The following is a 22500-nucleotide window of genomic DNA, read 5'->3' as shown; positions in this document are numbered from 1 at the left end:
ATTTGCAATGAAATATCTCTCTTTCTTTTCTCCCACTTTCCTTATTTTCTTTTCTATCTATTTGTTTATTTCTTTTAAAAATTTATTTATTTATATATATATATATATATACATACATAAATATATATACATATATATTTATATATATTGTTTATGGTGAAAAAATGAAAAACGAAAAGGAAAAATAAAAGAACAAAATAAATGAACAAAGAAACAAACAAACAAACAAACCAACAAACGAACAAACAAACAAACAAGCAAACAAAAATATTGTATAAAGGTTCACGTAATTGTTTTTAATTTCACTAACGCCTGCCTTTTCTTTTTATCTTTTTAGATACGAAGAGGATCAAGGTCGAGGATGACTTGAAGAACTTATGCGCGGTCGTGATGGAGGATTCTAAGGATTTCGATTGCGAGGAAGAGAAGCCATTGGTCGCTAGAAGACGAAGAAGTTCATCTTTGCGTGACATGAACAGGCACACGTGTTCGAGGTGTTCGAAAAGCTACATACACGCATGGCATCTTAAAAGGCATACTAAATTTGAATGTGGACAGGAACCGAAAATACAATGTCCTTATTGTGCTGCCAGGATGAAACAACGTGGACACGTTTATAGACATATTAGACAGTGTCATCGTGGACAAAGCGTTTACGTTATCGATTTGAATTGATTTTTCAAAGGTCAACCAATTGATATCAGAAATTATCATCATCGACGATTGTCTCCTGTTATCGTCCTACTTTATCGTACTCTACTCTGTATGTAATCCAATTTGGACAATTTATTTATAGAATTCTTCTTCGAAATGAGAAAAAAAGAAGAAGAGAAGAAAAAAAAAAAAGAGAAAGGAACTCGAACGATATTTTTGTCATTGATAATGCGGGTCAACAAAAAAAAGAGAGAGGGAGAGAGAGAGAGAGAGAGAGAGAGAGAGAGAGAGAGAGAGAGAGAAGAAAACAGAAAGAAAGAAAAAAGAAGAAGGTTTCGATCTGGTATTCTTTTATTTTTTTTTTTTTTTTTTTTCTTTTTTTGCAAGTGAAAACCTATTCTTGGGTACATTTGATAGAGTAATATACAAAATAACATAGGTTTTTTCGTATCAATTTTAATATTAAAGACAAGCCATTTGGATAAAATGATTTTTACGTAAGAGATTATAATTTGATGTAATAAACTTTAGTAGTATCTTTTTTTTTTTTTTTTTTTTCTTTTTTTTCTAATTATGATCTTTCTAAACATCTGACGTATGTATTAAATTTTAGATAGTTTAATGCGATTCATTATTTAGTTTTATAGATTGTACAATTCAATATATTTTATATAACTACAAAACTATATTGCTGATAAAATAAAATTATTGCCAATTTTTACAATCGGTGCCGCGTGTCCCTTCAATTACGTGTACCCATCAATAGGTCTAACTTTTCAAGCATCAAAATAATTGCGTGCGGTTGGCCAATGCAATTCCAGCAACGATAAAAATGATAATAAGTATTTTTTTCCTTCTTCTTTTTTTTTCTTTTCTTTTTTTTTTCCTCAATTATTATTATCAGTCCATCCTTGATGAGAGTTGACGTATGACTCTTATCGTGAAACAAAAAGTGTCGAAATTTATATACTGTTGAAGTGACATTAAGTGTGGGTGAACAATGATGATATAAACTAATGAAAAATTGTGTGCTTATCTACATCTTTATCAAAGTGTTTTCTTCTTTGTTTTCTTTTTTTTCTTCTTCTTTTTTTCTTTTTTTTTTTTTTCTTTTTTTTTTGTATTTGTTAGTCGATAGTTAGCCCGTTATATTAAAAATCAATGATTTTCATTTGTGGTCAGTATGAAAATTTGTATTTATTAACATTTTCATTTTCGCGAGGGACAACGATATTCGACTAATTTCTGTTTAAACGACGAGAGAGAGAGAGAGAAAGAGTGAGTGAGAGAGAGAGAGAGAGAGAGAGAGAGAGAGAAAGAGTGAGTGAGTGAGTGAGAGAGAGGGAGAAAGAGATTTTTACAATATTTCCATTTTAGTAAATGGATCGTGCGCCTGAATAATTGAACAATTTATTGTTCCTTTTGTAATCACTTATTATTATTATTATTTCTTCTTTCTTTTCTTTTCTTTTCTTTTTTTTTTTTCCATCTTAATCGTGACTCTCTATCATAGTATATGATAGATCATTAATTTCCAACATTTGTGATTAATATTTTTGTATAAATTTCCAAGATGATGTCTTCGATGAAAACAATTCGTATCACAAGAATTGTAAAGTAGAATTATTATTTATATAATTGAGCGAACACATGATGCGTTTATTTGAATCATCGAGTGTGTGTGTGTGTGTGTTTGTGTATGTATCCCTTTGTATGTATGAGAGAGGGAGAGAGAAAGTGTGATTGTATGAGTGTATACGTATGTATCATGATACGAGTTCAAATCTACCTGTATTATCCCTCCCATTTCTATTATGATTGTCTGGAATTTGTTAACAGACAAGACGAAACATTTTAGTTTTGTTTCTGCTTCTTTTTTTTTTTTTATTTTTTTTTTCGTTTTTTATTTTATATATATATATATATATATATATATATATATATATATATATATATTCTAACTAGAAGATAAAGGGACCTGAATCACGTATAATATTTTTATGGAATAACGTAAAAATAAATAAAAAAAATACCTAATACCCGAGTTATATATAATAAATAAGACGAGTAATAATAATAATAATAATAATAATAATAATAATAATAATAATAATAATATAAAATAAATAATAACAATAATAATATAACGTGATGAAAAAGAAGAGAAAACGAAAATTTGATATTTTCTCTGTTATCGTAAGATTTTTTTATTACATTATCATCACTTGGATGATTTTTCTGTTTTCTTTTATTTACTTTTTTTCTTTCTTTTTTCTTTCTTTCTTTCTTTCTTTTTTTCTTTTTTTTCCTTTTTTTTTTTTTTTTCAATCGCTCATCACATTTAAATTAATCATCCTCCCCTCGTCGAATTGAATCGTAACAACAAATTCATCAAGATCGTATGTCGATTGGAATTTCATGATTCTGATGAAATTTCTTTGTTTTTTTAGGTCCATACATGATCGATGATGATCAGGATAGAAGATCGGAGGAAGGAAATGAAGACGAAGGTCGTCGACCTAGAATAAATAATGATAGAAACATAAGTGAAATATTTTGTCCGAAATGTTTCAAGAGCTTTCAGTTAACCCAAGATTTACGATTACACATGATCACTGTTTGTGGATTTAAAGCGAAAAAAATGTGTCCTTATTGCGAGGGAACCATGAACGGTATCGAACAAATTCATGAACACATTAGGAACATTCATCCAAGTTATCGTGTCGCTGTATTGGAGATGTTGACTCTGGAAGAAGAGGAATCATCGAGATGTTAATCAGAACCGATATTGCTTTTTGCTCATTAATCAAAATTAATTAACGTATCATTGTTTGATAAAGAAAAAGGGCTATTTATGTTAACGCAATATATACATAATGTATATATATTAGGTGGATCAATACGATATATGGATGAGATTATACGGCAGTAACAATTTTTTTATAGATAGACTTATATAGGTCAAATGATTTTTTTCTTTTTTCTTTTATGGAATCATGTTTTAGCTTCCATTAGATGGTCTAGTTCGACATTTTTTTATAACAAAAAGTATTAATCCATGAATTTGTTTATAAAAATTGTTTATAACAAATTGTTTATTATTTATAAACAATAAGCTAAAAAAATGGAGAACATTTTCCCCTTTAAAATGATATTTTATTCGAGTCTCTATGATTTTTAGTTCCGGAGATATTCTCGTGCATTTGAAAAATGTATATATTATTAATATAAAAAAGTAATTTGTTTATCAATTATTTATTGATTTATGTAAATTTATAAATTAGTCGCAATCTGAATTTTTTTCTTTCTTGGCAAAAAAAAAGGATGAATTTAGTTCGTAAGAATTTGTTTATAAAAATTGTTTATAACAAATTGTTTATTATTTATAAACAATAAGCTGAAAAAATGGAGAACATTTTCCCCTTTAAAATGATATTTCACTCAAGTCTCTACGACTTTTAGTTCCGGAGATATTCCCATTTAAATAGAAGACATTGAAATTGACCCACTAACCTATATTTCATTGATATCTACTCGGCGACACACTGACCTACATAAGTTCCAAGAATTTACGCGACCGTACTACTACTACTACTACTCCTACTACGAACAGCTGTGCTACGCGACTTATGAATGGAAATCTTTCGAAGGCGATATCTTCGGAACGAAAAGTCGTAGAGACTTGAAACCAACGCCGTTTTCAAGCATAATTTATCCTTTATTTATTTAAATATTGCAATAATATCGTTATAATAAAATCACTTTTGTTAATAATTATTAAAATTGATATTTTTCTTTTCTTTCGCAATAGGAACATAATTATAATGAAAACATCGAAAATTTCATTATAATCGTGTAAATTTTATTTTGTTTATTTAAAAAAAAAGATAGAAGATCTATTAATAATAGCGAATCTATGAAATTGAAGGAAGAAAAATTCGAAAGATCTTTGTTGTGAATTATCTTCTAAACTAATAATTTTTCGATTTACATTGGTTAATACTTTTTTATAGAGAATTTAAAATTATATCGACCGATGCAATTAAAAACGTATGATTCCATTTTGAAAAATTCAGTTGACCATCGAATATCTTTTATGCGTCCATTTATAAAAAAAATTATTACTGCCATCTTATAATCCCTCCTTGACATAAACTTTTGTATATAAAGTTTCTCCACGTATCTAAAAAAACCGAATATACTCAAGATGATCAATCTTATTGTTTCACCCTATATATGTATAATTGGGTTACGTCATCTAAACGCTTGTGCATATAAAACAAAACAAAAATTATACAATAAGATGAATCATGGCTATGTTACTGATTTTCTTTTTTTTAAATTTCTTTATCTATATATATATATATAATGGGTAAAGAAATACAGATACAAAAAACTAATTTCGATGTAATTCATGTGAAAAAATTTATTTTGATATTAAGTTAAATGGAAAAAAAATTGAACAAAGAGAGAAGAATTAAATAAAATAAATAAATAAATAAAGAAGTGAATGAATGAATAAATAAATAAATAAAACAGAAGGAATAAAACTGAAAAAGAAATAGGTAAAATGAAATGAATCGCGTTCGATGATAATGAAAATCGTGTTTAATCTTACGTAACTAACGTGATTCGTATTTTTTTTTTGCTTTTCACTTTCAGGTACTACAACAAGGGGACAACAACAACAACAACAACTACTATTACAACAACAACAACAACAACAACAGCAACAGCAACAGCAACAACATCAACAACAACAGCATCAACAACATCAACAACAACCCATTCGCACTATACTACCGAAGAATATTCATCCGAGAAATTCTGGTTACCAGATGATGCCATTGATGAAAGATTTGGCTACTTTGTGGCTAGCCAAACAGAGAATCGATTTCCCTTATCGTTGTGAAAAATGTGGAAAGGGTTATCAGCATCGTGCTACGTTGTTGAGACATACCAGACACGAATGCGGCAAGGAACCACAGTTCAAGTGTCCTTACTGCGTTCATCGTACCAAACAACGTGGTAATCTTTATCAGCACATAAGAACGAATCATCCAGGAAAAAACGTCTTCTCCAGTACCGCTTAATGTCATTGTTATTGTGATTTCGTGGGTCTACGATTAGACTTAAATTAGTTTAAATCCGATTAGCTAATTGAGTCGCCATCTAATTTCGATTGTTCTATCCTTTCTTTTCTCTCTCTCTCTCTCTCTTTCTTCCTCTCTTTCTCTTTCTCTTTCTATTCCTCTCTCTTTCTCTTTTTCTCTCAAATCTTCGTCGTAGATCAACGAATGACATTTAGAGAAATAAAAAATTATTCGATAGGAGAGAGACAATAGAGAATGATCGATATCATCCTGCGTGAAAATGGATGAAATATTTTTAAAGACGACGAAATATTTTCTTGTCGCATGATTCTTCCTTTGGTCCTTTCTTTTTTATTTTCTTTGTTTCCTTTTTTGTTTTTTTTTTTTTTTTCAAAGGCGAATCTATAGTCCTTTCGAAATCGAACGCTCTCAATTGTAGTCCATAGTAATTCGAATATAATTAGAATTAACAAATCTTATAATTCGTCCAATCAGTCAAAGTTAGTTATTGCTGAATACGGGAGCTTTTATTTATTATATGTGGGTCATTGTTAAGGTTCATTAATTATATCGGAGTTGTATCCTAATATTGTAAATAATCTTTCTTTATCACTTGCGTTAATTTATTTTTTCTCTAATTAATCGATTCCTTGGACGGATTATATATCTCATTGTTTTCCAATATTTTCTTTTCCTTGGATCGAATACTTTCCACATTTTGACAAAATCACCGTGAACAACTTCCAACGTACAGAGTACATGATAGTAAACGAAAAAAAAAAAAAAGAAAAAAAACAAGAAAACAAGTAAGAAAAAAGAAAAAAAAAAGAATCAAGAAAAAAACAAAAAAAAGAAAATAATGCAAATAGTCACTTCTTTGAATTAAAAAAAAAAAAAGAAAAAAACAAAAAAAAAACAAAAAACAAAAAACAAAAGAAAAAAAAATATTATACAGATAGAACCATCTTCAATTCGATGTTCTTCAATAATTATATAAATTTTATATTAAACATTTTCTATTACGAAATAATTGGCCGTATAAATAAATAAATAAATAAATAAATAAATAAATACAGGCCCTACTCCTCCCCACCTTTGCTACTTCTAAGCAGGCATGTGAAAGTTTACGTGAATGTAGCCAATCAAAATGCTGTTATCCACGTATACGTCCATTTATTCATCGTGTAATTAATTTAATGAAAATGATAATTACAAATTTACGTTAATCAAGTTCGAATAATCACGATGAATCATCACAATGGCGATCAAAATAATGAATAAATGTTAATGTACCGTTATTCCCCAATATAATCAATCAATCCTATGGTTGGATTTGTCTTTTGGGATGGAACGGGAAGAAGGGAAGGGGAGGAGGTAGACACATGTGTTAAAACTTTTGATCCCATGAATTTGAACGACACCCGTGAACAACCAGCGAAAGATTTAGAATAGTTCTTCTAAAGAGAATACCATTGATGTGACGGCATTGTGTACGAGAGAGGAGAAAAAAAAAAGAAAAAAAAAAAAAAAAAAAGAGAAAAAAGATTTCGACTCAACGCTTTGTTAGATTAAATCCATTCTTGGATATATAATTTTGTGAAAAATATGAGAAACGAAAAAGGTATCAGCTATAATTTTCGAGATACGTTATTGATATTGCTCATTTATAATTTAATAATAAAATTTATGGTTCTTCTTCTTCTTCTTTTTTTTTCTTTTTTTTATTATTATTTTTTTTTTCTTTGTTCCTTAATTGTGATTTTTTTCGAATGAAAATTGAAATACATTGACACGTGTATATTGAAATATATAATCTAATATAATCGATTTATTTTAATCGGAATTAGACGATTAAATCTGTTTTATATCAATATATCCATAATTAAAGCTGATACAAACAGAACTGTTGTCATTTTGTATTATTTATTTTATTTTACTTTATTTTCTTTTTTCTTTTTTCTCATTCAGATATATTCAAGAATGGATTTAACATTTTAATCATCAGAATGTATCTTTGGGTAGCAATGTATTCCTCTTCTTCTCCTTCTTCTACTTTTTTCTTCCTTTTTACCTGTAAAGCATTCAACAAAGTGTCATTAGCCTAATCGTTGGAATATGGATTCTCGATATAGTAATAAGAATTTGTTCATTTGATAAAAATATTATGTATATTTATGTATTATATTTATGTATATTGTGTCTTTGTGATTACTAATTAATAATCCTTAAGGAATATCGGAGATAATAAATAAAATAATTAAATTGATATTAATGCGAGATATATAGCTATATATATATATATATATGCGCGTGTACGTGTATGCGTGATATATATATATATATATACATACATATAATATATACATACATAGGACTTGAAACTGCTATCTCCAATTCGATAAAGATTTTAAATGTTATTTACTTTTATTTATTTATTTGTTTGTATATATATATATATATATATATAAACAATATATATCTTGGAAGCTGTTAACCAGGTACGTTTTATAGATAATCTTTAATCAATTATTGCTATCGTTATCCTTAATATCTATTTACTAATTTATTTGAAATAATTAATGGTGTCGGATGGGATTCCCGATCGAAGTTAAAAAAAAAAAAAAAAAAAAAAAAAAAAAAAAAAAATAAAGAATAGGGAAGTTCTTTGTTCCATCCAAAGTACCGATAAGATCATTTTTGTCTTTTTTCTTTTTTTTTTTTTTTTGTTTTTGTTTTGAAAAACTTAAGTCGCTACATGTTTTATAAAGCGTTTAAGAAGTTTAAATGTTCGTCCATTTGTTTGTAGAGTTAGCACACAATTAGTCTCTCTCTCTCTCTTTTTCTCTTTCTCTCTCTCTCTCTCTCTCTTTCACTCTCTCTTTCTTTCTTTCTTTCTCTTTCTCATTCGACATGTATCTTTTCCAAATATCATATATGGATAATTATCTAACTCCATTCCTTTTTTGTTTTCTTTTGCAGTTGTAACCTGGTCGGTCTTTCAACAACAAAATCACGAGGATAAAATATCTGGATTATATAAGGTACCATACATGATGTATTGCCCGACTATTAGGACATCACCAAGATTGAATAGTAGCTGTCTTGATAGAAAACCTGGTTGCTTCAAATGTCCAAGATGTGGTAAAGGTTATCGTTGGCTAAGGAACATGAAGAATCATCTAAGAGTCGAATGCGGAAAGGATCCAAAGGAATGTTGCCCTTATTGTCCACATAGGACCAAATACAAGAGCAGTTTACAGAAGCATATAAAACGAATACATTTTGGTTAATCGATTTTTTAAATTGATTAAAATTGTCTCATGTTTTTATGTCTTTCAATGTTATCGAAACTTCTTTTTTCTCGATAGATAATAAATTCAAATATTATTACTTATTAATCGAGAAGGCTCTCATTCTCTCTCTCATTCTCTCTCTCTCTCTCTCTCTCTCTCTCTCTCTCTCTCTTTCTTTCTCTTTCTCTCATTTTTATATTTCTTTCTCGAATGATTTATTTAACAAATTTTCTGATAAATATTTTATTTTTATTATTCTCAACTTTTGATTTGATACTTACTTATGTCCTTTTAAATCATGCAGGACCAAATACAAGATCAGTATTAGTTATATTTGATTAATTGATTTTTAATGAATTTTTTCTAATTCTTTTATGTTCCTCTTTTTCTTTTTTCTTTTTTTTTGTCGACAGATAAATTCTCTAAAATTCTTTTCCTCTCTGTCTCTCTCTCTCTCTCTCTCTCTTTTTTTTTTTTTTAGTTTATTTTTTTCGAATGATTTATTTAACAAATTATCTGATATATACGTGTGTATGTGTGTGTGTATTTTTTTCTTTCTTTCTTTTTCTTTTTTTTTTTTTTTTTCTTTTTCCAATCCCCGTAGTTTGGGTATCCATGGAAGTCCTCGTAGAAAGAAAATAATTAAATTTAAATAATTGATTTAAAGGCGAGGAATCAAAGGAAGATATCATTGTATACGTCTACGATTATCCTGCTGATTTGAAAGTATAATACCTATTAGATAATATTAGAACTGACTAGTAATTTTTATTTTTCAGGTAAGAAGTTTACATGTCAGAGTTGTGGACGTTCCTACGTTTGGAAGAAGACATTACGTCAGCATCAGAAAATATGCGGGAAGGCACCGAAATTTTTTTGTATCGTCTGCGACTTCAAAACACGCTTCAAGGAGAATCTTAAGAGACACTTTTACTTCAAACACAAGATACGCGAGAAGAGAGAATACATTTAACCCATGTATTATTATTTCGGTTGTAACGAGATCGATTGATTTTGGTGTAATTTGTTTTCTTTTGTTTTCTTTTTTTTTTTTTTTTTTTTTTTTTGTTTTTTTTCCCCCTTTTTTTTCTTTCTTTCCCCTTTTTCTCTCTTACCCTTTTTTTTTTTTTAATAGATTTCTCTTCACTCTTTCTCATCTATTTATAACCTTTTATGTTTTTCTTTCAAACTTTTACTCTCAATGGCAATAAAGATTACGATTATTTCATAAGAAAAATAATAAATCGCTTGTATTTCATTATACTATATTATTAAACAGGGTATCCCGAAATTGATTATTGAGAAGTTGCAGGTGAAAGAAAAAAGGTGAAAATTTTTCCAATGGAAAATTTCTTCTATCAATTTTTCATCTCCATTGTTCGTTGTTGTTATTATTGTAAAGATCGATTTATATAAGCTTTGGAAGAACCTTATATACAATAATTTCTCTTAGATAAAAGTGTTTCTAATACGAGTATCTCTATTAATGTATCTTTTGTGAGTATCTTTTTTTTTTCAGATCTAAAGGGTATCAACATCTTGAGGCTCTCTTGATCGAACGGTTTAACAGTTATACACATATACATACGTACATATATATATACACAAAATACATACATACGTACATACATACATACATATATATATATACATTATATGTATATATATATATATATGTTTATATATTAGAGCTGACGTAGACCGTAAGTATCAATAATGCACGATATAGAAACGCACGCCATTGTCAGTGTAATTGTTGAAGGCTGCTCCCCGAAGGACTCGGAGCAAGAAAAGCATGAACGATGTGTCTGATGTAGAAAATTATTTCTAATGCGTTATACATACACACATATATATTACATATATATATATATATATATATCTTTCTAATTACTTGTCTTTTCTCTCGGAGTTTCTTCGAGACAAAATTGATACCGAAGCTCCAAGTTATCTTAATGGAATAAGAAAAACGAAGGGTAACGAAAAGTGAAAAAAAAAAAAAGAAAAGAGCAAAAAGAAAAAGAAAGAAAGAAAGGAAAAAAAAAGAAAATAAAGAAATAAACAAATAAAAGAAGTAAAAAAAAAAAAAAAAAAAAAGAAAAAACAAAGGATAAGGATACTCGAGCGAGGCATGCGCTTCGATGTTTTTTATTAGAAGGCACCGACAGGATATATTTGTTTTCTTGCATTTTGCGACAGCTAAATAAGCGTGCAATGATTATTATTATTATTATTATTATTGTTATTATTATTATTATTATTATTATTATTATTATTATTATTATTCTTGTTATTATTTATGATTATTATTTTATCTTTTTTTTTGTTATCTTGTTTTTCCATTTTAGTTGGTTTCTTTTTTCTTTTTCTTTTTTTTGTCTTCTTTCTTTTCTTTTTTTTCTTTTTTTCAAATCCCCATTTACTCTCCTTTACTACCGATCCAAGAATTCCGAAGAAAAAAAAAAAAAAAAAAAAAAAAAAAAAAAAAGGAAGGAAGGAAAAGAAATAAAAATTGTCCGTCTGTTCCTATTGTTATTATTAATGAAGAAACAAATTATCGTTTATTGAAATGAATTTTTCTTTACAGATGCACCTCTATTTCCGATAATGAGGCCGAGATTGCACGTCTGTCCACGTTGCGGTCAGATGTATGCTTGGGCATCGAATTTGAGAAAACATCTGAAGATGGGATGCGGAATGGTGACCTTCGAGACTCACTTCTCCTGTCAGTACTGCCCTTATAGGTCGAGGATCGAGGCCAGCTTCTTGAAGCACCTATTGTCGGTCCATAACATCAAGTAGACCGATGATTATCTCGCGTTAAAACGTCTCGCGTAAAGTCTACTGTTGTTGTTGTTGTTGTTGTTGTTGTTGTTTCTTTTTTTTTTTGTATCTCTTTATTTATTTTCTTTCTTTTTTCTTTTTCCTTTTTTCATTTTTTTTTCTTTTTTTCTTTTTTTTTTTTTTTTATTTTTCGGTCTCACTTTCGTCTCGATTATTTCTTTTCTCTCGCGAAAAAGAAAAAAGAAAGTAAAACAACTAGAAAGATATAGAATTTTTTTTGAAGCTTACATTTGTGCAATTGCAATAAGGAGAGAGAGAGAGAGAGAGAGACAAAGAGATTTTAATAATCGCCTAAGAAATAATTATTCATTTTGGACAAGTTCCTTTTTTGTTTGATAGTTCGCGCGTAAATCCTTTTTTTTTTGTTTTTTTCGTTTTTTTTCTTTGTTTTATTTTCGTTATTTTATTTTTGTTATTTTATTTTATTTTGTATTATATTATTTTACTTTTTCTTATTAATATTTATTTATTTCTTTTTTTATTTTTCTTTTTTGTTTTCACTCGATGATCGATCCTCGGACGCATGATCAAATTTATTATCTTAATTATATGTATATATATATATATATATTTTTTTTTTTTTTATTAAGATTATCTATTTGTTATCTTATTTTCAATTGATCTCGAAATATGATCCATTTAAAATGATTTCAGGATCGATTATATGAGATTTATAAAAACAAACTTTACGAGACTATACGAGAGAACTCATAATCAGGATCGCATTTATTATTTTGGAGGTTCCTGGCGCAATATTATTATTACGAGAACGAGACTCCAAGTTTGCGCCTTATCATATAAATACGTTCCTGATATTAAACGAGACTTGTGTGCGCTTTGTGCAATTATTTAGCCGTGCACTATATATCGTTATTTGATATAATCTCGATCGCTAGTCACGCGCTGAAAAGTCCTATAAAATTTTTCCGAATCGATGTACGTCGAATATATTTTTAAGAAGTTAGACTTACTTTTTTTGTTTTTGTTTGTTTGTTTGTTTGTTTGTTTGTTTGTTTGTTTGTTTGTTCGTTTTTTTTTTTCTTTTTTTCTTAGCGGCAATAGAAACTAAATCAATCGTTTTAACGACTATCCGTTTTCTTTAAGAGGACAGACAATTTGTTTTATAATTTGTCATGTGATTTTTAAAGAAACAACTGATCGTCGTTGTAATTTCTTTTTTTCTTTTTCCTTTCTTTTTTTTTTTTCTCTCTTGTTTCTAATCGTTTCTTCTCTGATATTTATTTTTTTTTTTTTATATTTAAAATTTTCTCGTCTCTTGTTTTTGTGATATTTGTATATACGTGTAGCTCTTACTAGTCCCGTTCGATTTAATACTCCTTCAAAGAAGAAAAATAATAAATAAATAAATAAATAAATAAAAGACAGAGGAAAAAATTGTTAAGTACGAAAAAAAAAAGGAAAAAAAAAAAAACGTATCTCATTGCCATAGGTCTGTGTTATCAAATTCGTATATTGAAGATTCTAATTATTGGTTAAAATTGAACGAATATTTCGTCTTTTTCTTCTCTTCTTCTTTTTTTTTCTTTTTTCTTTTTTTTTTTTTTTCTTTAATGAAAACAAAAAATCTAAATAAAAATGAAATTCATAGTTTATTCACAAACTTTTCAATGAACTATTAATTTCATATATTCTTAATTTATAAACTTTGAGAATTTCGATTTCATTTATCCAAAAAAAAAAAAAAAAAATAAAGAAAAGAAAAAAAAGGAAAAAAGAAGAAAAAAAGAATCGTAGTTTATTTACAAATGTCTTGTCGGTATAAAAAGAAAAATCTGTCTTTTATTTTCTTTTTTTTTTTTCTTCTTCTTTTTTCTTTCATATGAAAAATATAAATTCAATATTAATTAATCAAAATATCCGTACGTGCCATTTATATTTTAATACAACAGAGACACACGCGTAACATGTGTTTCCTAAATTTGACGTACTTAACAATATATGTTAAATACTTTTGAAGGATGATTGAATCGTTTTGATAAGAAAAAAAAAAAAAAAAAAAAAAAAAAGAAGAAAAAAAAGGAAAAAAAAAAAGAAAAACTGAAGAAGAGGAAGAAGAAGAAGAAGAAGAGGAAGAAGATAAAGAAAAAATGGTAGAAGAAGAAGAGGAAGAAATGAATAAGAAAAAAGTAAAAAGAAAAAAAAAAGGAAAATAAAAAAAAAGAAATTCATCGATATATCGCGATTAGAAAGGAGGTGTCCTTAGATATAAAGATTTTATAACGCACGCTGTAGGATCTCCCTCGTTTATTCGATAGTCTCATTAGATACATAATATGTCGACATAGTGATTACATTTCGAAGTAATTATATTACGTCGTGTAACCATCGATCGACGATCGTTCTGCATATTACGACGAATTGGTGACGGTCGATTAAATTTCAGAAGAAAGAAAAAAAAGGAAAAACATTAAACAATTAATAATAAATGATAATGGCAATGATAATGATGATGAACTTTTGAAACTCGTTTAATCTACCGATGCCATATTAGACACGTAAGAATTAATTAATTAATTAATTAATTATAAACGTAAATCTCTATCTAACGAGAATCAAATTTAAAGCTTTTCGTTGTTGTTGTTGTTTTTGTTTGTTGTTGTTGTTGTTGTTGTTTTTTTTTTTTTTTTTAATTTTGTAATCTTTCTTTTTCTTTTACTTTTTTAATTCTTTATGTATATATATATATATATATATATATATATATATAAATTTTGGTTTTTTTTTTTTTATTTTGTTTTATCTTAGAATTAAGAGAAGACGATTACGGGAGATTGAAGATCTTTTTATTTGTTTTTCTTTTTTTCTTTTCTCTTTCTTTTCCTTCTTTTTCGTTTGGATTTTTACGTCAGAAAAAAAAAAGAAAGAAAGAAAGAAAGAAAAGAAATGAAAAGAGAAACAAAAAAAGAAAACAGATTTGTTTTCTTCGTTCGATTTTTTATCTCGAAACTTTCGAAAAGTTCCTGTCTCGTATCGAGAGTAACGAATGATCGATTCTTTTTTTTTCCTTTTTTCTTTTTTTTTTATTTCTTTTTTCTTTGTTTCGTTTTTCATACAATTTGTCGGCTAATTAATTCGAAGCGACGAATGTCAAAAGGAAATCATGAGGAAAAGTTTAAGAAAAAAAAAAAAAGAAAAAAAAATTAATTAAAAATAAAAATAATAGTTTCAAGTATCGCATGTAAAACTATTATACGAGATGGAGCGTATAAGATTATCTCTAATCTTTAAAATAAACAAAAAAGCAGATACCGTAGAAAAAGAAAAAACGAGAAACTTTGCGGAACTAAAAAAAAAATAATTCCTAAAAATGTTTTAATAAGAATTAGAATTTCAAATGAGAATAGAGAAAGAGAGAAAGAGGGAGAGAGAGAGAGAGGGAGAGAGAGAGAGAGAGAGAGAGAGAGATTAGAATGAAATTTCGTACGTATAGAAATTAATATATATATATATATATACATACATATATATACATATATATATATATATGTATATATCGTAAGGATTTTATGATACCCATTTTATTAGCAGGCTTTTTACAAATCGTTCTCAAGAAAATGAAAGAAAAAAGAAAAAGAAGTATTGAGAGATAACCAAAAAAAAAAAAGAGAAAAAGACAAAAAAAAAAGAATAAATAAATAAAAGAGGAAACGATTTTCCTTTGACGTAAACATAAGCCTTTCGAGTAAGTGATTTACGAGATCAATATTGATGAACTCGCGGCTTTTTTTTCGTTTGTTTGTGTTTGTTTTATTTTTTAATATCTATATATATATATATATATATATATATATATATATATATATATATCATTCTTAAAGTAAAAAAAGAAAGAAGGCGCGAGTTCCTCAAGTTGTCCTGGTTATCAAAGAAAGAAAAAAAAAAGAAAAAAAGACGGTGACCTTGAGCTTTACGCTTTTTTTCTAATATTTCATCCTAATAATTATAATAATAATGATAATAATAATAATAATAATAATAATAATAATAATAATAATAATAATACTAATAATAATAATAATAATAATAATATTAATAATAATAATAAAAATAATAATAATAATAATAATTATTATAATATAAAAAAAAATTTGTCACTGCTCGAACGGCCAATTTAATTGAAAGTCACTCGAAATTTTATTCGTTTGTATCTTCTGATCATTAATTGTCGAATTAACGAAACAGAAAAGCATTAATACCGATTAGATTATTAAACGGATTAGAAAAGTAAAAAAGGAAAAACTTAAGCTGTAGATTGTACATAAACGGATATGAAATCGAAAAGAGAAGAAATGGAAAAAAAGAAGAAAATAATAATAAGTAACACGTGAGCGAGTATATGTGTGCATGCGAATGAGTGAAAAGGTAAAACGAAGGGAAGGAAGATAAAGAAAGAAAAAAAAAAACCCGAAATTCGTATTCTAATCTTTGACGAGGAAAAAATATCATCGTTATAGTTATATATATATATATATATATATATATATATATATATATATATATATATATATATATATATAGAAAGAGATAGCTAGAGAGAGAGTGATGAATAAAAAAAAAAAAAAAAGGGAAAGAAAAAACAAAAAAGTTGCAACGACAGCGCGATCATGACAAAGAAAGGAAAAGGAAAAAAAAATCCACAAATCGCGTTTCTCGTCACGCGTTCTTTCATTTTCGTAAAGAAAGAAGGAAAGAAAAAAGGAAAAAAGAAGTACGTATTATTCGATTAGACTTATCGTCGATTAGAAAAATCTGTAATCGCGATTTCACTCTTTATACATCTTCGTCGCTCGTTTTAGATCATTAGATCGATAGATTCAAGCGCGATCGATCGTCGATCGCGTCGCTCAAACGGTTTAAGTGTGTCTGTGTATAACGATGTTCCGCATTAAATCAACATAAAAATTGCTTTTTTTTTAGTTTTTTTGAATAAACACCTGTAAATGTATATGTATATATATATATGTATATGTATGTATGTATATATGTATATATATATATATATATATATATATATATATATATATACATATGAAAAATGATGGCCGAGGCAACAGGATTTTTTTCAGAACAGAAAAAAAAAGATAAGAAAAAACGAAGTTACTCTTGGGGATGATGGGGGTTGGCGGGAAGCCAGGGGCAAGGGAAGAAAAAAGAGATAAGAAAAATGAGATGGCGACTATGGAGAAATGGTGGATCTTCTTCTAATCTCATTCGAAGGATACTGAATGGGAATGGCCGTGAGTCAAGAATCACAAGAGTTTAATAGAGAAAACATTAGAAAAGAAAACAAAATTGCTTTCAATCGTCAAATAATTTTCGAATTTTTCTTTATCTTTTTTTTGGAGGCTTTTTGATGTCATTTTTTTGTTTGTTTGTTTTTGTTTATTATTAAACAGAGGAAAGTGACTAACTCGCTCATGTTCTCACTGGCTTGCTGAATTCATCGAAATACTTGGGTAATTGATAGTTTAGCTTTTATTATTATTATTGTTATTATTGTTATTATTATTATTATTATTATTATTATTATTATTATTATTATTGTAATTATAATTATAATTATTATTATTATTATTATTATTATTATTATTATTATTATTATTATTATTATATGTATATTAATCATTCTTATTGTTATTTCCATATTATTCTTCTTATTCTTCTTACTATTGTTTACATCATTAATAATACGTATGTATATGTATGTTCTTTTTTTCTTATTTTTTTCTTTCATTCCATCCACTTCATTTTGTTCGATCTTTCTTTATATGCGTATCAAATTAATTTAATTTTATATCCCTCCTTTTTTCACTTTCGTTTTTTTCGTTCTTTCTTCCTTCCTTTCTTTTTTGTTTCTTTTCTTCGTATTAATTGTCACAATTATGAAGCAAGATATAATCACATCGTCATTTCCAATATTCCATTCGTCGTCCAATCATCATAGATCATCATCGATTTTTGTCTCGTTTGACGTTATCATTGTTGTTATTTTTCTTTTTTCTTTTCTATTGATAAATAATTTCTTATTTAAATTTTCTATGATCCTTTTCAGTCTCGCATTGGCACGTATCGTCTGAGAAGAATGATAGGAAGATAAAGAGGACGAACGGCGGATCGACATCTACGATGATAGAAGAAAGAAATAAATGTAGATCGATCGAGCAACATTACGTTAAATTTCACGGTAGATTGAGAAGATCGAATGATTATGTTTGTTCTAATTGTGGCAAGTCGTTCGTCAATTGTGCACGGCTTAAATCACACAGAAGACGTTATTGCGGTGTTATGGCAAATGTAGCTTGTAAATATTGCGATCATCGTACCAAACGTGTTTGGGACATGAAGGTTCATCTTAATGGTGTACATGGTATTCATAGAAATTCGACAGAAATCGACAGTCATATCGTTAAAATCGGCAAAATTTGAAATACGAATTAGATCATTCTTTTAATTTTTTTTTTTTCCTTCTTTCTTTCTTTTTCTTCTTTTTTCTTTTTTTTTTTTTTTTTTTCTTTTAGATTTATATAAAAAAAAAGAAAAAAACTCGATTGTCCAATTGAAATAGGAAAAAGCAAGAAACAAAACATAAAAGGAAAAACGAAAGAAAAAGAAAATTATTTCATTCAAAAAAATTTGAACGATTGACAATTGAAAGATGACGTATTTATATCTGAACATTGATAAAAATTATTTGTAAAAAGTATATGAAAAATAATAAATATATCATTTCCTCGTCGTAATATTCCACTCGTTCATTCTCCATCTTTAATCCTATTATCATAATCATAATCATCAGAAGAAAAAAGAATGTTGAAAAGAATAAAATTTATAAACGTTGTTTTCTTACACGCACACACACATATATATATACATATTTTTTTTGTTTTCTTTAATATCGTTCATGCAATCTCTTCGTATTCTTTTTACCTTTTTTCATATTGTTAACATGAGCGAGATCGAGAGAGAGAGAGAGAGAGAGAGAGAGAGAGAGAGAGGGAGAGAGAGAGAGAGAGAGAGAGAGAATGTCAAGAACATTTGTGTCCAAGGACATATCTAATGTTAATCACGAAATTGATAATACGAATTGTTATCTGTTTCAGGGCCAACTCATTCTGGAGGACGATGAGATAAATAAGATATATTGTTTGTAGATGGTATGGGGAAATTAAGAAGTTTAAAGATAATAATTCCTAAATGGAAGAAGAAACTTTGAAAATAAAGAGAACAATTTAAATGAACAATTTTCATATTATCCAGGAATCTCGTATTCTTATTTTGAAACATGTATCGTCGTCTCGTCGAACGCACGAAGTTTCATTATCCAGAAAAGAAAGACGTAATGTGTTGTCCTTTCTATCGTTATATCTTATCATATAATTAACGTGAACAATTTTTCGAAATAGAACGATCAATTCGAGGTGATTCAATTAGATGAATATTTAGAAAGAAAAGAAGAAAAAAAAAATGTCTATTATAGTTTATATTATTTCTCTTTTAAGATCTTTGTAAAAATCTAATTCTTGGTTTTTCTTTTTCTTTTTTTTTTTTTTTCATTTTTATCGAATTTAAAAAAAAAAAATTCCTGTTCATCTCCTAGCTTTATATTCGAAAGAAAATAAAAGTCTAAGGGGATGAGCGATCGATTTTTTTTTTTTTTTAAGATATACAATTTTTTTTCTTTAGAACATATATACACACATATGTATATATATATATATATATATATATATATATATATATATATATATATATCTTGTTTACTACGAAGGGACACATATTCTCTTTCAGAAACACTATTCTATGAACTTATCTACAATAATTTTCTATTCATGTTTCAGGATCCTACGATCATCATGGATGAAGATCAACGATTTCAAGCAGATATCATACACGCGAGCCTGAGATACGTGATCGATATTTTTTGAAAGTTGCATCTCGAATAAAACGATCCTTGTGACGAGTTACAATGATCTTTCGTAATAATTAAAGATCATCATGATAGATTTCGTGCGATCATATGATCAAAAGAATGAAGAGACATCGTATTTAAATATCACCATGAAATTGTTCCAATAGGCAATATTTGAAATTTAATCAATTTTGGTTTCTTTTTTCTTTTCTCTTTTTCTTTCTGATTTTTTCTTCTTTTTTGTTTGTTTTTTTCTTTCTTCTTTTTTCTTTTTTCTTTACAATGGACATGTGTGCGACTAAGTAAATTATTTAAATGAACAATTTAGAAGAATCGTATTTATCATTTATTTTCTATTAAATTGATTTGTATTATAAGAGAGAGAGAGAGAGAGAGAGAGAGAGAGAGAGAGAGAGAAAGAAAGAAAAAACATGTTCAGGCCAATTTTCATAATCATTGACTCTATATTTATACGTATTATGCATACCATGAAACGTAATAATTTTTACATTTTTTATAATCTTCTTTCTCTTTCTCTGTTTTTTTTCTTTTTGTATTTTTCTTTTCTTTTTTTTTTCTATCTCTTATATTTCAGAAATTGCATTCATTTTATATGAATTTTAGTTTCAGAAATTCTTCGATGTGAACACTGCAACGATTCGTATCGGGGATATACCTCAAATGTTATAATATATAGTAATATATATGTATATATATATATATATATGCCAATATAGAATACATAAGAATTTACATTTTTAAAGAGATTATTCATTTATATTAAAAATATTACAAAAAAGAAACAAGAGAAAATTATCGTATTATAGTTATCATTATTATTATTATAATTATTAGTATTATTATTATTATTATTATTATTATTATTATTATTACTATTATTATTATTATTATTATTATTATTATTATTATTATTATTATTATTATTATTATTATTATTATTATTATTAATAGATATATAAATATATAATTTAAATATAAATTATAGGATAAAAAGGAATGGAGAAAGTCTGATGACTTAGTGATTTGAAAAAGACGATATATTCGAATTTGTTTCTGGTCGTCTTTATAAAAAATGGACGATTTTTTAAAAGGACCTTAATTTTCGTCCTCCTTTTCGTCTTTTTTTTCTCTCCCTCTCTCTCTCTCTCTCTCTCTCTCTCTCTCTCTTCTTTTTCGTTTTTTCCTTTATTTTCTTTCTTCTTCTTCTTTTTCTTCATTCTCTTTATAAATCATCTTACTTGAACGAATCATCAAGTCATTCGCTGATTATTAGAAGAATTAACATTTGCAACTAAACGATCGTTCGATCATAGACCTCTTCAGATCAGAAAAAAAGACAAAACAAAACAAAAAGATAAAATATTTTAATTTTTTTATTTTTTTTTTTCTTTTTTTTTTTTCGAAACGACTTATCACGTAACAAATCTTCTTTTATTAATTCCAACTTTACTACAGACCGAAGAAAACTGTATGAACCATATTTGACGAATTGTATACCTACATATGTATTACATATATAAAATGAAAAAGTTATGAGATTTCACTAAACCCCCAACCACATTGTTCGAGATATATGCGAGTGAGAACAAAAGAAAGAAAGAAAGAAAGAAAAAAAAAAAAAAAAGAAAATAGAATATTTCTAAGCAATATCTATAGATAGGACAGATATATATACATATACATATATATATATATATATATATATATATATATATATATATAAACATATTGTTATTCCGGGATTATCCAATCGTCAATCACCCCCATACCCTTACCGCCTCTGCCCCCCCCCCCTTAAAAATAATAAAGAAATATAGAAAAGATTTAGGATATTTCCAAACAATATTACGATTAAATCGAAATTAAATCGAAATATCTAATAAACGTATCAATGATACATTTTATCCTCAGCCCCAATATATGAATGAATATATTTAATTTAATATATAGTGTAAATATACAGTTATTTACAGTGTCATTAGAGAAGTCCTTCTTCTTCTTCTTCTTCTTCTTCTACTTCTTTTTATTTCTTTTCTTTTCTTTTTCTTTTCTATTCTTTTGATTTTTTTCTCTTATTTTTTTTCGTTTCGTTTCTCTCGAGAGACACACCATAAGATCGTGAGACTGTTTCTTTTTTTTCTCCTGTTCTTTTTTTTGTTTGTTTTTTTTTCTTTTCTTTTTTTTTCTTTTCTTTTTTTTTAATAAAGAGTATCCTCTCTCTTTTTTCTTTTCCTTGTAAATTATTTCACGTTCATTGCTCTTTTCTTCCTATTCTTTTTTTTTCCTTTTTTTCCCTTTTTCTCTTTTTTCTTTTCTTCTTCTTCTTCTTCTTCTTCTTTCTTTTTTTTTTTTTTCCTTTTCATTTATTTTCTATTACGCGACAAAAGAGAAAGGACACGATTTCGAGTTCCCACTATTACTAATCGTCTATCCTCATATTTTCTTTTTTCAGATTTAAGAGCGTTGGGTTACATAAGTTGCCAGAAGGTCACCTATCCCTGCAAGAACTGCGACAAGGTCTATCATTATTACTCGAGTTTGGCTAGGCATCTTAAACACGAATGTGGAGTCGAGCCGAAGTTTCATTGTCCGTTGTGCCCCTACAGGACGAAGCATAAATCCAGCTTGAACACTCATCTCAATGGGAGACATATGAAACTGTTAA

At 27.3% G+C, this 22500-nt stretch overlaps 1 protein-coding gene across 17 annotated transcripts in view; it reads left to right on the top strand.

Annotated features, from left to right (window-relative positions):
• Nucleotides 1–22500, top strand: part of LOC124429034 (longitudinals lacking protein, isoforms F/I/K/T-like) — a 284869-nt gene that overhangs the window by 136894 nt on the left and 125475 nt on the right. The window contains exons 7-9 of one of the 17 annotated variants that reach the window (XM_046973764.1): nt 3105–3164; nt 5317–5682; nt 8727–9145. The exons of 15 other annotated variants lie outside the window; for them this stretch is intronic. In XM_046973764.1, coding sequence (XP_046829720.1) covers nt 3105–3164; nt 5317–5682; nt 8727–9037 — 737 coding nt within the window. In that variant the 3' untranslated portion in view covers nt 9038–9145. Of the gene's footprint in view, nt 1–3104; nt 3165–5316; nt 5683–8726; nt 9146–17957; nt 18646–22500 lie in introns of those variants that run through there. One more of the 17 variants, XM_046973799.1, reaches the window with a different exon arrangement.

Source organism: Vespa crabro, chromosome 14 (assembly GCF_910589235.1).
Source record: "Vespa crabro chromosome 14, iyVesCrab1.2, whole genome shotgun sequence".
In the NCBI taxonomy this organism is placed as follows: domain Eukaryota; kingdom Metazoa; phylum Arthropoda; class Insecta; order Hymenoptera; family Vespidae; genus Vespa; species Vespa crabro.
Note: the sequence above shows the minus strand (reverse complement) of the source record. Positions and strands in the feature narration are given on the sequence as shown.